This window comes from Cygnus olor, chromosome 6 (assembly GCF_009769625.2).
Source record: "Cygnus olor isolate bCygOlo1 chromosome 6, bCygOlo1.pri.v2, whole genome shotgun sequence".
In the NCBI taxonomy this organism is placed as follows: Eukaryota; Metazoa; Chordata; class Aves; order Anseriformes; family Anatidae; genus Cygnus; species Cygnus olor.
Genome location: NC_049174.1, coordinates 26391484 through 26406706, shown reverse-complemented (window position 1 = coordinate 26406706; position 15223 = coordinate 26391484). Strand labels below are relative to the sequence as shown.

Below are 15223 nucleotides of genomic sequence, written 5' to 3'. Positions count from 1 at the left end.
AGTTTCAGGTATTAGAAATTGCTTTTCTTCTAGCCCTGGATGCTTTCTCTGACTTGCTCCAGTGCTGGATCCAATGTCCCTTTCGTTGTTGCTATTTCCCTTCCACAACACTACAGTGCTAAGTCACTCTTCATCTTCTTTCTCATAAACTAAGTAAGTCAATCAAACCACTGAAGTCTCCCATTACTGCAGTATTTTTTTTCTTGTCTTAAATCAATTTTGTGTCTCTCTTCCATCCCTAAGGATCCTGATGTGGATGGATCAAGACTTCTCACACAACTTTCAGTGATGGATACAGATTCTCTCTGCCCAGTTTGTGCACGCTGAAAGCAGCATGTGAATTAATTTTGCCCATAGACCGCGTAAAATAGGATCCTTCCTAGACAGGCTAGAGTCTTACCTTCTGTTTGTTCAGCTGGTGTCCCACATTCCTACATGTGGAATTTTGCCTTTGTCTGTGTTATTAAATACCATTTCTTCAAATTAGTTCAGTTTCCCGTGTGATCCAGATCGGTAGCTGTACTAGGTCTGTGACGACGACTCCTACCATCAGAGCAGAGCTTGTACACACTTGAAGTTCTGCTCCTCTTGGTTCCCATTGTGTGTAAAGGTGAAGTTGTAGGGCAGAAGCATCCAACTCCTTGTGGACCCTGATCTAACATGTTGATGCTTGGCTTAGGCTGCATCCAGCAACACAAATTAAAGACTCAAATAACAGGTAGGAAGTCAGCTGAGTCCTACCAAGTGAGCTACATGGCACTGTGGGATCTTTTGAGGTCACACTCACTCCCGAACTGCTCTTCAGCCCTCTGTGATGCAGCAGAGGCATGCCCAGAGATTTGTGAGGGATCTGCATATAATGGGTCTCTGGGCCATATATTTGATATTCTCTTTTTGAGGAACATACAACATGATCCTTTGCAACAGATGACGTCCCTCATGGCAAAGCTTATTGCACTGGGCAGCAGGCCCAGGTGAGGGTCCTGCAACCAGCTTTGGAAATGACCAATGGGTTAGCAAAATACACTGACACCCTGGCTCACAAAACCACATGGATGCAAAGCAGGACTTTGTGGCTGCGAGTATTTCCCATTACCCATTGGTAACTCTATGGTGGTTCCTAGCTACCTACCAAATATTTTCCTCTGCTTGCCGTGTTTACGTGGGATACACCACAGTTTCAGAGTTAGTCACTCATGTCTCCTCTAAGCGGGAAGTTCCAGGTTCCCTGTATTTGTCTTTATCATTGTGCAACAGGACATAGGTGTATTATTCAAACATATATATGGGTATATATTACCACACTGTCTTTTGTTTGATTGTTGAAATGTCACGTGCACTATTTCATTGTAAACTTTCAATGATTATTTGGCTTACTTCAGAGCACGCCTTCAAAGTCACTTCTGGAAAAGGGGCTTTCATCCTGAGATCACTCTCCAGTGCATACACAGTAGAGTGGCATGAGTCCACTGTCAGCCAAAGGCTCAGAGTGATATTTTCTCCAATTCAAGCTAAACAGGAGTAACATGCAGAAATTGATGCTGGTGATGCTGAGTTCCTGGGGAGACCTCCAATTCTTCCACCTTAAGGAGAATCACACAGTTATGAGCATGAGAGTAGGAGGGAGGTGTCTGAGATACCTAAGTTGTTGACTTCACTAGTGTCCACTGCATTAGTGTTTGAATAACGCAGGGGTTATGAAGGTGTGCCAAGGTATCAGCAGTTGTGCTCAGCTGGGTTGCAGGAGGTGTGGCCTGATGAAGTGGATGGTTGTACCCCGTTAGGTGGAATGTCTGGCCCTTCCAGGCCAGAGTGATCACATTACCCAAATGACTGGTGTCTGAAAATCAGAACTACTGAGCCTAAAGGAACTTACCAAACATCATTGAACTATTTAATGTAGGTTTTTCAGCACTGGGGGAGGGAGGGTGTCTATTCTTTCAAATAGCTTTTAATAGCAGTAATAATACTTCTATAATGCCTTATCCGAAGGGTTGCATGAGATGTATAAACAATTTTACTTTTTATGTTTTGGTTTACCCAGCTTTAAAATATATTAAATATTTACCCCAGTGTGGTGTTACGAGGATTTAGTTTGTTCAAGTGATCTGCCAAGATCAACCAGGAAGCATGCTTTTGAATAAAAAACAGACTTTCAGTGTTTTTCATGTGATGGTGGTGGCTTTCTGAAAAGAATATACACTCCTTTGTATTTTTTCTCTCAAGCTTCTGGATGAAATTAGAAAAAAGATTAAAAAAATGAATAGGAATGGTCATCTTGGGTAGCCTTCAAACATCTATCTGTTGTTTTTTTTTTTGTGGATCTATTCCAGTGCCTTGGCAGAAAAATACTTAGAGTAGCTGTGAGTCTGTAAGCGAAACTTGTGATGAATTCAGAGCTTCCAATGCAGCAGCACCAGCTCAAACAACTACGGTGCTAATGCACTTGGAATTGGAAACTCAATAAATAAAAAAAAAAAGTTAAAAGAAGAAAAGTATCTGTTTGCTGACTTCTGTTTTCAGAAGCATGGCTTCAGTCTTGTTTTCCTGTGGCAATCAATGATTCATGAATTCAGGACTAGAGTGCTATCATCAGAAAAAAAACATTGCATGCCTGTGGTTTGTTTTGCACAATAACAGATTTCAAGGTGACAGGTGCTGGAGTGGTATGATAGATTGGGTAGGGTGAATCCCGTCTGGCTTGGTTTCACTGGAATTCCATCAGCCAGAAGGTCTCAGACATTTTCATGGTGTAGACCCCACCTTAGCAGAGAGAATGTGTTATGGCCAGTCCCCTACATTACCTCCCTCCCATCCATAATCAGAAAACATTCCTGTGGCCACCCGAGCAAATACATACATGGGAAAGTAGTATTAGGAAAGTATTTCATGAATTCTTAGCTGTCTTTTAATCCAGCAACTGAAAACAAGGAGTTTAGCCAACATCAAATGACTGCCCATGTCTGTATGGATCATCAGCAGCCCATATATCATATCTTGGAGATCTTGGTCTTACAAAACCCTGTGGAGCAGATGCTCCACATTTTGCTGCTGCCAGCAGCCATGTTCACCGTATTCTCTTGGCCCATACAATGTACCTGAAATATTTGAACTTACTCTAAATATAACACAATATCTGCTTGTATTTGCAGAAACCCTACGTCTGTAAAATCCCTGGCTGCACAAAGAGGTACACAGACCCTAGTTCCCTCAGGAAACACGTCAAGACCGTACACGGGCCTGATGCCCACGTCACGAAGAAGCAGCGCAATGACGTTCACCCAAGGCCACCTCCTCTCAAGGAAAATGGGGACAATGAGGCAAGCGCCAAGCAAAGCAGCAAGGTTTCAGAGGAGAGCCCCGAGGCCAACAGCACCACGAGGAGCATGGAGGATTGCTTACAAGTCAAAACGATAAAAACAGAGAATTCTGTGGTAAGAGCGGTTGCTCTTGGCAGAAATCACATGGGCCCTAATTTCTCCAATGCAATGGGGGCATGAAGCATTTGTATGCGATTTACCTCTGCCCACAGTTGCCCCTCACCTGCCAACACCCTAGAGATCAAGTCCAGAGATGAGACTGCAGGTCAGGGCCCAGTCCAGTACATTTTGAACCTTCCTACCCAGCATCACAAATTCCCACCCTTGGAGTCACGGGGACCACGTGATGCCTGGTATCAAGCTTGGCCTGCCTTTGCTGTGCACATGGGTAAAACATGGCAGTATCACAGAGTTATGGTCAAATAAGCTTTACCCTCCTCTCCAATTTAAACTGAGCAACAGACATAGGAAACAGATCAATGAATATGTCTCGAAGCCGAAGTCCATCCCTTTTCTCTTTGTTCTCCTCCCCACCCTCTTCCCTTTTTTTCTTTACAGGCTGCTGCAGCACAGTTTTGCTGGCACATGCTGTTGTGGCCTGATGTTGTGGTCTGCTGGAGCTGATGGGGATATAAGTAGCTGTTTTATTTTTTCTGGGTATCTTGAAGTTAAGTTCTTCAGGCCTGTCCACCGCACAGAGAAGCCCAGAATCAATGGGGTTGACAGGAGACTCTTGAGATCATCTGGTCCAACCCCTGCTCAAGAAGGCTCAGCTAGAGGAGTATACTCAGCTCAAGAATATACAAGTTCACTGCAGGACCCCCAGCTGCCAAAGAAAATTGTAGTGGGATGACAGGGTGGGAAAGTGGTGCCAGGAATAAACAAGTGAGCTAGAATGAATAGTCCTTCTGTGGCCCACAGAGTATGGGCTTGCAGTCAACCATGATCATGCTTTACAGCCCCATGAGTTGCCACTAGCAGAAACAAAGACCATTTAACAGCCTTCTGGCCATTACAGCAGCTCCACAGTAGGCAGTAGCGTGGTCAGTGGTGCTAACCAAGTACGTATAGTGATGGGCCCAAATGCATTCAAGGCTCTTTCAGCCTATGGAGGGAGTCTGCCTGCTCCTCAGCACACTGCTGCTGGTGAAGGAGAAGGGGCAATGAACACATGGGAGCACTTCTACCTTTTATAATTATCTTCACCTTCATACCCAGGGTTCTGATCTCCTGTACCAGCTCAGAGTGGGGCAGGGTATGGGCTGGATATGGCAGAAATGGCCTTCACCTGTGCAGGAGGGTGTAAATACAGTCCCCAAACTTCTTGCTGTAGCTGAAAAAACTTTGAGCTCCAAAATACATGTTTTCTTGATTTGATTCCAAGCTAAAAGATTGTTATTCCAATCAAACAACATGCCCTGAAGGTACAAAGATTGTCTGGAGAAGGCTAAGGGATGTGCCTTTGGACAAGTTAGTAATGAGTTTCATGTTTCAGTTAGGAAGGAGTTGAGTATTTTCACATCCAAGTTGTCTCTTACTGACTAAAGGAACAGTGTTACCTTACTGACACTCAGCACTGGCTTATAAAAACGGACTGTGAGAACCACTGGACAGAATGACCTCTCTCCAGTACTCTTCGTCTGTGTGTTTCTTTTTTGATTATGAAAACATGGACACAAAACTGGTTCCCCACCCAGTTTCTCCTGAAGGTGTGAGCTTGTTTTCCCAGCTCTGCACTCAGAGGGCTGCAGCCAAGGAGTCTCACTGGCAGCAGGGTCCATGGGTCGGATCTTCCTCTATGCTCTCCCTGTCCAGTGCTTTCACTTATGTGTATATAACAGGCAGCATCTGACCTGGAGGGCTCACTTCCATCTCCTCGTTCCTGGTTAGGGCCAGGGTGGTGGGAGGGGTGAGATGCTTCACTGGTTCCCATCGCTCCAAGGCCCCTTGTTTTGACCCAGCTTTGGGTCTAGTCCCAAACGTACAGAGACCGGTGGGAAGTCGCTCGTAGGGGTTTTTATCTGGGCCTACAAACTGAAAAGGTGCTTGTGAGAAAGACGAAGAGAGACATTTTACCAAGGCCTGTAGTGATAGGACAAGCAGTAATGGTTTTAAACTCAGAGAGGGTAGGTTTAGATTAGATGTCAGGAAGAAACTTTTTACTAGGAGGGTGGTGAGACACTGGAACAGGTTGCCCAGGGAAGCTGTGGATGCCTCATCCCTGGAAGTGTTCAAGGCAAGATTGGGTGGGCCTTCAGCAACCTGGTCTGGTGGGAGGTGTCCCTACCCACGGCAGAGGGGTTGGACTAGATCTTTAGAGGTCTCTTTCAGCCCAAACCATTCTATAAGTCTGTGGCAGGGAAGGCAGGGTATGGGAGGAGGAGATGCTTGCAATTTGCGTTGTATTCTGCATTCCCCTCTTCCTCCTTTTACTAACACGGTCTTTTCTGTCAATGCTGTCTTTGTCCTAACAACCTGTTCTTTATTCCCACTTACCCTTCCTTACTCTACCTTCCTAAGGACAGTCGGTACTAAGGTGAGCAAAGAAATCCTTTGTATTAAAATAGCTGCATAAGGCATGGTCTCCAGCAGATCTCCTGTCTCCAGCAAACCCCACGGGGAGGGGGCAGAGGGGTACGGAGCAGAGCAATGGGGAGGGACAGGGGATATTTGCTCAAGGGCAAAAAGGGGAGGGCATAATGCTTGAGGACTCCCCCTGTCACATTGTTCTCAGCATCACAGCTCCCATTAAATCGTGGAATCGCAATCTCTATCATCCTGACTGAAGGGCTGTGAGGCCATCAGAGCCAGTCAGCCCTGCCTATGAAGGCTACTACAGGGCAAAATAAAACATCACCTGCACTCCCACCTTGGCCTGGGGCAAAGCATGTTGCCTTTTCAGCACTCCCATTTTCTGACAGTTGCTGAAGCATGGGCCTCGAGCAGAGAAGCCAGGCATCCTGTTGGGCAGCAGCAACTGCTGCCTCAGAGCAAGTTCAGACTATTTAGTATCTGCTGCAAATAAACTCCTCAATGTGATATGCAATTTCTAATGTAAATAAAATAAGCATTTATGCTGCTTATCTCTTATCTGCAAGTGGGAGTTTGCAAACAGTAAACCAGGTTTATACCCGGCTGGGAAGTTTGTCAGCTAGCGTAATTATATGTTAGGGTATTTTGAAGACAGAAATACATTGTGTCAGAAATACTTAGGCCTTGATCCTGTGTTAGATAAGCCAATGCTTGCTGCAACATACCTTGCACAACCAGCTAGTGTGCTGCTTTTCTTCAAGAAGCATCTGTCCCTTCATTGTTTGGTGGAACATCATTTGGTTCCTCTCTGCACCTGGGATAGGGCCAAACATGGAGCCCACTGGAGATGTTGGGCTCCTGGTTTCTTTCCACCTGTCCAACTCCTCCTCTTTTCCTTCCCCAAGATGTGTCAGTCCAGTCCTGGTGGCCAGTCGTCATGCAGCAGTGAACCGTCACCCCTTGGCAGCACCAACAACAATGACAGTGGAGTAGAAATGAACATGCACAGCGGGGGAAGTCTGGGAGATCTGACGGCGTTGGATGACAACGCTCCTGTTGTGGACTCAACGGTCTCATCTGGTAATTCGACAGTCAGCCTGCAGCTAAGGAAACACATGACGACGATGCAACGACTTGAACAGCTCAAGAAAGAGAAACTCAAGACAGTTAAGGATTCCTGCTCATGGGTGAGCCCAGCTCCACAAGCCAGAAACACCAAGCTGCCTCCCATCTCAGGAAACGGTAAGCTGTGGGCCTGGGCCTTGTCCTGTAGGAACCCTCCACAGCTTGTCTCAGGTCTCATAACTAAGAGTCGGCCCTGAGAGAGGATCATTTCTTACGGCCTCTGAGTCAGTCCTTGCTGAATAGAGATGTCAGGTAAAATGGAGAGCTTGGGTGGAAACACAGCCATCTGGTTATGTGCAATAGAAATCCAGACTGCACAGCTATGAAGGGAGGTGAAGGTCTCTTGTTCCTGAGCTTGTCCAGAACCCAACTGCAGGTGTCCTCAGCATCCCAGTGGCAGCCACAAGCCTGCTTGGATTTTTTCCAGCAGTAACAGTTCCCAAAGGGCTGATGTGCCTCCTGGGAAACTGCTGGAGCATAGCAGCAATACAGCCAAGCCCTCCATCCCAGGTCTTGCTCCAGCAGGCCTTCTGTCACTTCGAGGGCTCATGGCTATTCCCTACAGCTTCATATGCTAGTTTTCCACTGACTGGTGGCTCCTGATTAAGGTGTCTCTATGATCCCTTTGTGCTCCTCTAATTTCTATGACTCTGTTCACACTAGTCCTACTTTTTTTTTTTTCCCCACTAAGAAAAGCTCATGTGGAGGGAATTCCTCAGCAACTGAGCACCAATGGGGGGTACACATTGAAATACTCTGCAGCAGGGATAACTCGTCTTCTCTCCCCAGACTTCTTGCTCTTTGTGCATAAACACAGAGCTGTAGATGAAGCTTTGAATTCACTAGCAGCAAATGAAATTCACTGTCATTCCTATAAAATGTTTGGGGGTGGCTTACTGTGTCTCTGTTTCAGCACCTACAAAATTACCAAGCAGAATTTCTCAGCTAACTAAACCTTTTCCTTCCCCACAACTTTTCTCTCAGGCTCTGTTCTAGAAAATAGCAGTGGTTCTTCTGCTACGCTGCCTAATCCAAGAATAATGGAGCTGTCTGTCAATGAGGTTACGATGCTGAACCAACTCAACGAGCGCCGTGATAGTACGACAAGCACCATCAGCTCTGCCTACACTGTGAGCCGCAGATCATCAGGGATTTCCCCGTACTTCTCCAGCCGCCGCTCCAGCGAGGCTTCGCAGCTCGGGCACCGTCCCAATAACACGAGCTCTGCCGACTCCTATGACCCGATTTCAACTGACGCTTCCCGTCGGTCAAGCGAGGCGAGCCAGTGCAGCGGGATGCCGGGTCTGCTAAACCTCACGCCAGCTCAGCACTACAGGCTGAAAGCCAAGTACGCTGCTGCTACAGGGGGCCCTCCTCCGACTCCCCTGCCGAACATGGAGAGGATGACCCTGAAGAACAGGATCTCACTAATGGACGGGCCAGAGCCCACCTTGCCCTCCATCCGCCTCCCGCCAGGCCCCAGGCGTTGCAGCGATGGGAACACCTATGGCTACACATCGGCTGCAGCATTTCCACATGAGGTTCCAGGCAACTGCACAAGACGGGCGAGTGACCCAGTGAGGAGACCTGCTGGAGACCCTCAGGCCCTCCCGCGAGTTCACCGCTTCAACAGCACCAACAGCATGAACCCCTTCCATCCTCCACACCCCGCAGACAGGAGGAATTTCAGCCTCCAGAGCTACGGGCGCTCCGACGGGAGCCTCCCCCGGCACACCTACTCGCCCCGGCCGCTAAGCATCAGCGAAAACATCGCCATGGAAGCCATGTCTGGGGAGGCGGAGGCACCAGTTGGAGACGATGACATTATGCTGCCAGATGACGTGGTGCAGTACATCAAGTCTCAGAACAATGGGACGGCGGCTGAGAGCACTTCCATGGGGTACGGCAACGAGATGCAGAACTTCCAGGGAGGTGGGAAGCTGCAGCCCACAGCCTTTCCTGGCCAGCGCAGGATGGCGGTGGCTGAGGCGAGCATGAGCCATTTGGGGCCCATGATGGCAGAGTGTCCCATGAGCTTTGACGCTCCCTCAGACATGAATAAAAATAACATGCCTGTCCAGTGGAACGAAGTCAGCTCGGGTACGGTTGATATGATGTCCAATCAGTCGAAGCAGCAGTTTTCACAAGGGAACTTAGCAGTGGTGCAGCAGAAGCAGAACTTTGGTCAGTACCAGAGCTACAACCAGCAGCAGATGCAGCTACCGGAGAACAGCATGAATGTAACACAGCAGAGCTTTATGCAAAGAAATGTGGGCATGGATGGTCAGAGGCTAAACTGTATGCAGCTGCGGCAGCAGCCGATGAGCCTAGGCCCCAGCATAAACCCCGATCTGGGCTCGCACACAGGGTATAACCAACCTCATCAGATGCTGAGCCCCAGCGCAATCAGCAGCAACCCAAATCAGATCTCGCCTTCTTGTAGCAGCATGGCAGCAAAGCCCGGACCCCACCTTCACCCTCAGCAAATGGACATGGCAACCGACCCTTCGCTAATGGTCAGCAGCAACAGCGAGCGCACGATGCTGAACCAGGTCATGCACGAACCGAGTCAGCAGAACTACTCATCTCAGCAGACCCACCTGAACTTCCCCATGGCTCAAGAGGCCTTTCACCAGCCCATCATGCCCTCCAACCAGCCCAGCTATGAGCCCCAGCAGAGCATGATGGGCTCGGCGGCGCAGCCGTATCCAGCCGGCATGGTCCAGCCTCGTCCCCCACCCGAGCCGAGCCCGGCCAGCAGAGCCCGTGGCCTCCGCACCGTGCAGCAGCTGGGCTACATGAGAACTCCCCACCCTACAAACACCATGAGCCCGGGCCAGGAGGCAACGGAGGCTGTGCACAAAAGAACCGGCGACATGTTGCCCGCGCTGGCTCAGCAGTGTGCGGATGGCACGAGGGAAAACAATTTGATGTACTATTACGGCCAGATCCACATGTACGAACAAAACAGCAGCTTTGATAATCAGGCGGACTGCAGGGTCAGACAGCAGCAGTGCGCGCTGAACGGCAAGCCGGCTGCGCTGCCTTCCCCGGGCGCGAACCAGGTGTCCAGCACGGTGGACTCGCAAGGTCTTGAGCCACCCCAGATAGATTTTGATGCCATCATGGACGATGGGGACCACTCGAGCCTGATGTCGGGAACCCTGAGCCCCAGCATCCTGCAGAACCTCTCCCAGAACTCCTCTCGCCTGACGACTCCACGAAACTCTCTGACACTGCCCACCATTCCCACGGGAATAAGCAATATGGCAATAGGCGATATGAGCTCCATGTTGACCACGCTGGCGGAAGAGAGTAAATTTCTCAACATGATGTCCTAACAGTAAAGCACAAGGCCTGAGCGCTATCCAAGGGGTCTGTGTGGAGCAGTTTTATGAATGTGCTTTTGAAAAATAATCTGTTTCAATAGAGTAGATTTTTTTTTGATAAGTATTAAATACATTAAAGGGATTCAAAGTAAAAAAATTTTTAAAAGTCTCTGTACAGAGTTATGTAAACTACATCCAGGCAGTTCAGCACCGCAAGGGTGCACCTCTAGTATTATTTTTGGCTTGGTTTCCCAGAGCACTGAATGGTATTGCCACCAAGCTAGGAGACTGCATGAGCGTGGTTCAAGACGAAACCCTCCCTCCTTGGCAGCCCTGTAGATAGCACTCCCCGTCATCTTCCATTAGTTACGTTTGCAAAAATTCAATTTTCAACCCGCCCCAGAAAGAAACGGGAGGACGTGGGTTTGATCAGAATAAAAGCCATACTATGTACTCTGCTCTGATGAGAGCAGTGTTAAGTCTCCAAACAAGCCCTCTGCCAGCAGTATTGTTTTATACCGTAAATACCTTTGTACCTTGCAAAGAGCATCGATTCCAAATGGCTTCTCAGCAAAGTGCCTTACCATGCTTTCATGTTAAATAGCCAAGGCCTCTCTTCCTTTAAAAATCAAATATAGTGTATTGCCAGAAGCGTATATAAAATGTACATTTATAAAAACATAGTGGTGTTTCTGAGAAAACATTGGAAAGACACATTGATGAGACACTTGAAAGGTGAATGCACACTTTGATCAGATGTGTTTACAACGTGGTTTATATCAAGTGCAGAGTGGAGCAGAGGCCTGGGAACAGCAATCACTGAGAAGTAATCCCCCGTGGCAGGACGGCTGCAGTATGCAGAGTGACACACGCGCATACCTGTGCGCCCTCTGAGTGGCAGCGGCACGGGGACTGCCTGCAGGGGCCCTGAATATCTTTTTAATGTCAGATTTCTGAAGCATGCATTACCATATCCCTCTGCAGCTTTGCAACAGCTTCGCTTTCTTTTGGGTTTTCCAAGCTAAGGTGCTCGTATAGAAAAGTGATAGTGATGGAGAGAGGTTTTGATTGTTTCAGCCCAGTGTGCAGGCAGTGCTGTGGGAGCTGGTTTGTCTGGCCAGGGTTCACTTACTGCATGCAGGGTTCTGCCCGGGCTCCGTGTACACGCCAGGCACGTGACTGCACTAACAGGAGGCCAAGCATGAGCTAATAAACCCTGCCCAGCAAGGAGGCTTGTTGGCAGGGACCCAGTGCTGCATTAATGTGTCCCACCACTTTGGTCAGCATGAAAAGAGCTGCTGTATCCAAAAAGTATACCCTGGACAACCCACAAACTGCTCTTTGTACCCAGGCTGGTTCAGTTCAGCGCTGCACCTGCAGTCTGCAGTGTAGGCAAACATCTGGGTAGTCTCAAAACAGGTATTTGAATCAAAATAGCGGCTCTGTCTGTGAGAATATCCTGCAAACATTCTTGGGGAAGAGATGGGAGGAGCAGGGCCTCCCAAAGCCAAATCCTCCACCGAAATACAACTGCTTATAGTAACGATTAGCTGTTTCCAAGGCCAGGCTCATCTGGCACTGAAGTCAATCTTGTTGCATTATTTATTTTGTTGTCATTAGACAGAAGGGTAGAAGTGGTGGGGTGCATGTGCTTGAGCAGGAGGACTTGTCTAACTTCTGACTGCTCTCACGGCACCAAATACTTTGTGCCCTGTTTGTTGAAGGGAAGGGAAAAAGTTGACATCCTCCCCAGGTTCTCACAGTTTGACCAAACACATCTTCAGGGCCTCGGCCTCTCCTTCCCATCTCCCCTCTCCTCTCCATACTGATGTGATGTTCTCACTTGCCTCTGACTCTGTCCCTTGCATTGGACAGGGGCAGCTCTGTAGAGGTGCTTTCTGGTGTCCTAACGTCCCTGCTTTCCTTTTGCACAAGCTGTTGTGTCAGGCTCACTGTTCCCAGTGTGACCAGGAGCTGCTGTGAAATGCCACGTGTTACCTCCAGGCAAACTAAGCAGTATTTCAAACCCCAGCAGCCACGGTTGGCAGTGCTGGGTTGGCTCAGCCCTGCTGCCAGGTAGGGCACAGCTGGCGCAGGGAGGTGCTGCTCAGCATCCTGCGATCTCACCTGTCCTCATCCCAAATGCAAAGGGTGTGCACAGGATGCTCTCACCCCTGGCCTTCACACCTCGAGCCCCCGTGACTCTGCTGGTGTCCTGGGGGTGTGAGGACAGGAAAGCAAAGCAAGGTGCCTGGCTGTTTATTTGTGTCTCCCGTGAAAGGTGTATGTAAAGGGATTGTTTTATAGTCCGCTGTATATATTCTCCTGCAGTTACTGACCTTGCCCTTGCCTTTGCATTTATGAAAAGAGGGCAGTACGTGTTTTAGGAAGTTGTATGTTGTCCTGGACGCTTGGAGTGCAACTGGGCATCCCTTGTGCTGAGATGGATCAGGCCTTTGTGTGTCCTTTGACTGCTAATCTGATTTTTTCAACGGCTGCATAGGGCAACGGTGGCTACTGAGTCCCTCTTCACAGATAACTCATTTGCAAAAGATCAAATGCAAAAGCAAAACCAAATCTCCAATGACTTGAGATTTCTCAGACTTTCCAGTGGTGGTCTTCCTTCATTTACTGAAATAGTATTATAATAACCATTCCAGCACTGTATATATTATGTATAGAAGACATCATTACTAAAAGTACGGTAGGTGAATTGTTCTGTCAAATTTATATCTTAAGAACATTTTTAGCTGTTTTCTACATCATAAGAACAGAGGTAACATGCTGAAACTGTATATAAACCTTTTGTACATTAAAAAGTAATTTTTTTCATAATTCCTTGTGCCTGTTGTTACTGCCTTTTATTGATAATGGTGGTTGGCATTGGTCTGGCATTGCCACACCAACACAGTCAGATGGACTCGGGTGGTGCCTAGGAATGGGTGGTGAGGAGATGGATGGGCCTGGTGTGTGAGCCACTGCATGATGCTGCCTGGGTTCAGATCAGCAAAGCCACGATAAGCCATGACAGTGACTAGTTGAAATTTGGGTTTGGAGTAAGGAAAAATTAATTTGTCTACTATGTACATGATGGGAAACGACCTGGTAAGCAACAGATTTCTCAGTCATGATCCAGTTAGAGCCTGGTCTGGTTCATTGATGAGAAGCTTTCCTTTGACTGCGGCAAGAGTTAGCTCAGCCACTTGAGAGATGATTGATTTTCAATTTGATTTCATAGACGTGGGTGGATGCAGACTGGGCGAGAGCTTTAGGGAAAGTTGGGGAGGCTGTTCATAGGTGAGCAGTATGGGCACAGCAATGAGTTTCGAATAAAGTCAGCTGTTAAGCAAAGCAGTTGGTGTGTGAATCAGCCATGGCACTTTGTGCACATGAACCAGAAGTTTCAAGCGACTGAAGGGATGTCCTCATTTTGCTTCAGGCAAGATCCCTGCTGAGCTGATCAGTAGAATCAGGTAAATTTGGATCAAATCCTCACCCCGTAATCTGGGTTCCCTCATAATCAGTGGCAAGAGATGGACATGCCCTAAAACACAATTAATCTTTCCTGTTTTAGACACGTAGGATGGGGTGGATTGTCCTCTGGAAGGCATCTGTCATCCTCCTCATTTATCACAGGATGAGGTGAATCCCATGCTCTTGTGACTCTTGCACCAGTCTCAGCAGTCTGAGGTTGAGCCAGGGAACAAGATGTTGATTAACATGTTAATGATCCTGTTAGTCTGTAAATCCGTTGGATAAATATCACACCCTTCTGTACTGTCCAAGAACTACACAAAGAACATTTTTTAAAATGCAGTAATATTATTAAAGGGAAATAGTTCAGAGCTTTTCTATTGACAAAAGGCTTTGGAGACTCAGATCAGCTCCTACTGCTTTTCTACTTCAAACACTTAAAGTGAGTCTCTAATCTAGATCAAATGCCACTTCTAGCCAGTATTTCACTTTAGAGTTTGATCAGGGCACACCTCTGCCTGTGTAAGAACATCTTTATTACTTAAACTGGGTCAATATTTCCTAGGAATATACCCGAGGTCATGTACCAGCATACACTTTTTTACTGCCCAGCCATCCTGGAATCAACAGAGATGGAAAGGCTCATTTGTCCAACAGTAAGAAGGTAATAAACCTTCTGCAACAACTGGTGTTTGTAAGCCAGACCCTTGGTGTTTATACAACTGTGAGAACATCATAATATTCAGTTAACCCTCTTTTTAATTGATCATCTCCCTTATGAAAATGAAACATCCTAACAGGGCTGATTCTGACCCTCTGGTGAGTGTTACTTCACTCCACTCTCAAAACCATTGAAAGCACAGGAGCAGTAAGATCCCATTCTGGGTAAGACCGTCATAGCTCTTTGAAATTGCACTAATATTGAAAGTTTTCCTGGAGGGGAGAAAAAGTCCATAAAAGCTACTGTTGCTGGATCTGATTGCACTTACTGAGTACGGAGTCATTCCAATGGCTCTTTACTGCAGTGGTCTCAGTAGGGATGACATAGGAGCTCTTGTTCTTTATGAGCTGTTGGATCTACTTGGAAGAGCATACGTGTTGTAAATAAATGGTGTGGTTTATATTATTGGAAGGACAATTTATAACCAACCAAGGCCTCTTGCAGACAGCTATTTAACTTGTAAGTAAAATGACCTAACACTTAAGAAATTTAGAAGCTACAAAACAACCTATGTTGTGGCCAATATACTTATTTCTCACCCTTGATTTATGCTTCATGTAAAAATTGAAATGGCTATATTAAATATGTTTGCTGTAAAAATAAAATTAAAAAAAAAAAAGCAAAGTGATGTTTTCACACACGCTGAAGGTTTGTGACTACTGGAGCTTACTCCTATTGCACTAACACCTGTGATTCATTGCACTGGTCCCTTGCCCTCCCTA

General features: G+C 47.3%; 1 protein-coding gene across 7 annotated transcripts in view; it reads left to right on the top strand.

Moving 5' to 3' along the window:
- GLI2 (GLI family zinc finger 2) overlaps positions 1-13133 on the top strand; it is a 193005-nt gene extending 179872 nt beyond the window's left edge. For 6 of the 7 annotated variants that reach the window (XM_040561199.1, XM_040561201.1, XM_040561200.1 and 3 more), the window contains exons 12-14: positions 3153-3434; positions 6758-7094; positions 7962-13126. In XM_040561199.1, the coding sequence (XP_040417133.1) occupies positions 3153-3434; positions 6758-7094; positions 7962-10318 (2976 nt within the window). In that variant the 3' untranslated portion in view covers positions 10319-13126. Of the gene's footprint in view, positions 1-3152; positions 3435-6757; positions 7095-7961 lie in introns of all 7 variants that reach the window. The other variant, XM_040561197.1, reaches the window with a different exon arrangement.
- The last annotated feature ends 2090 nt before the right edge of the window (positions 13134-15223 follow it).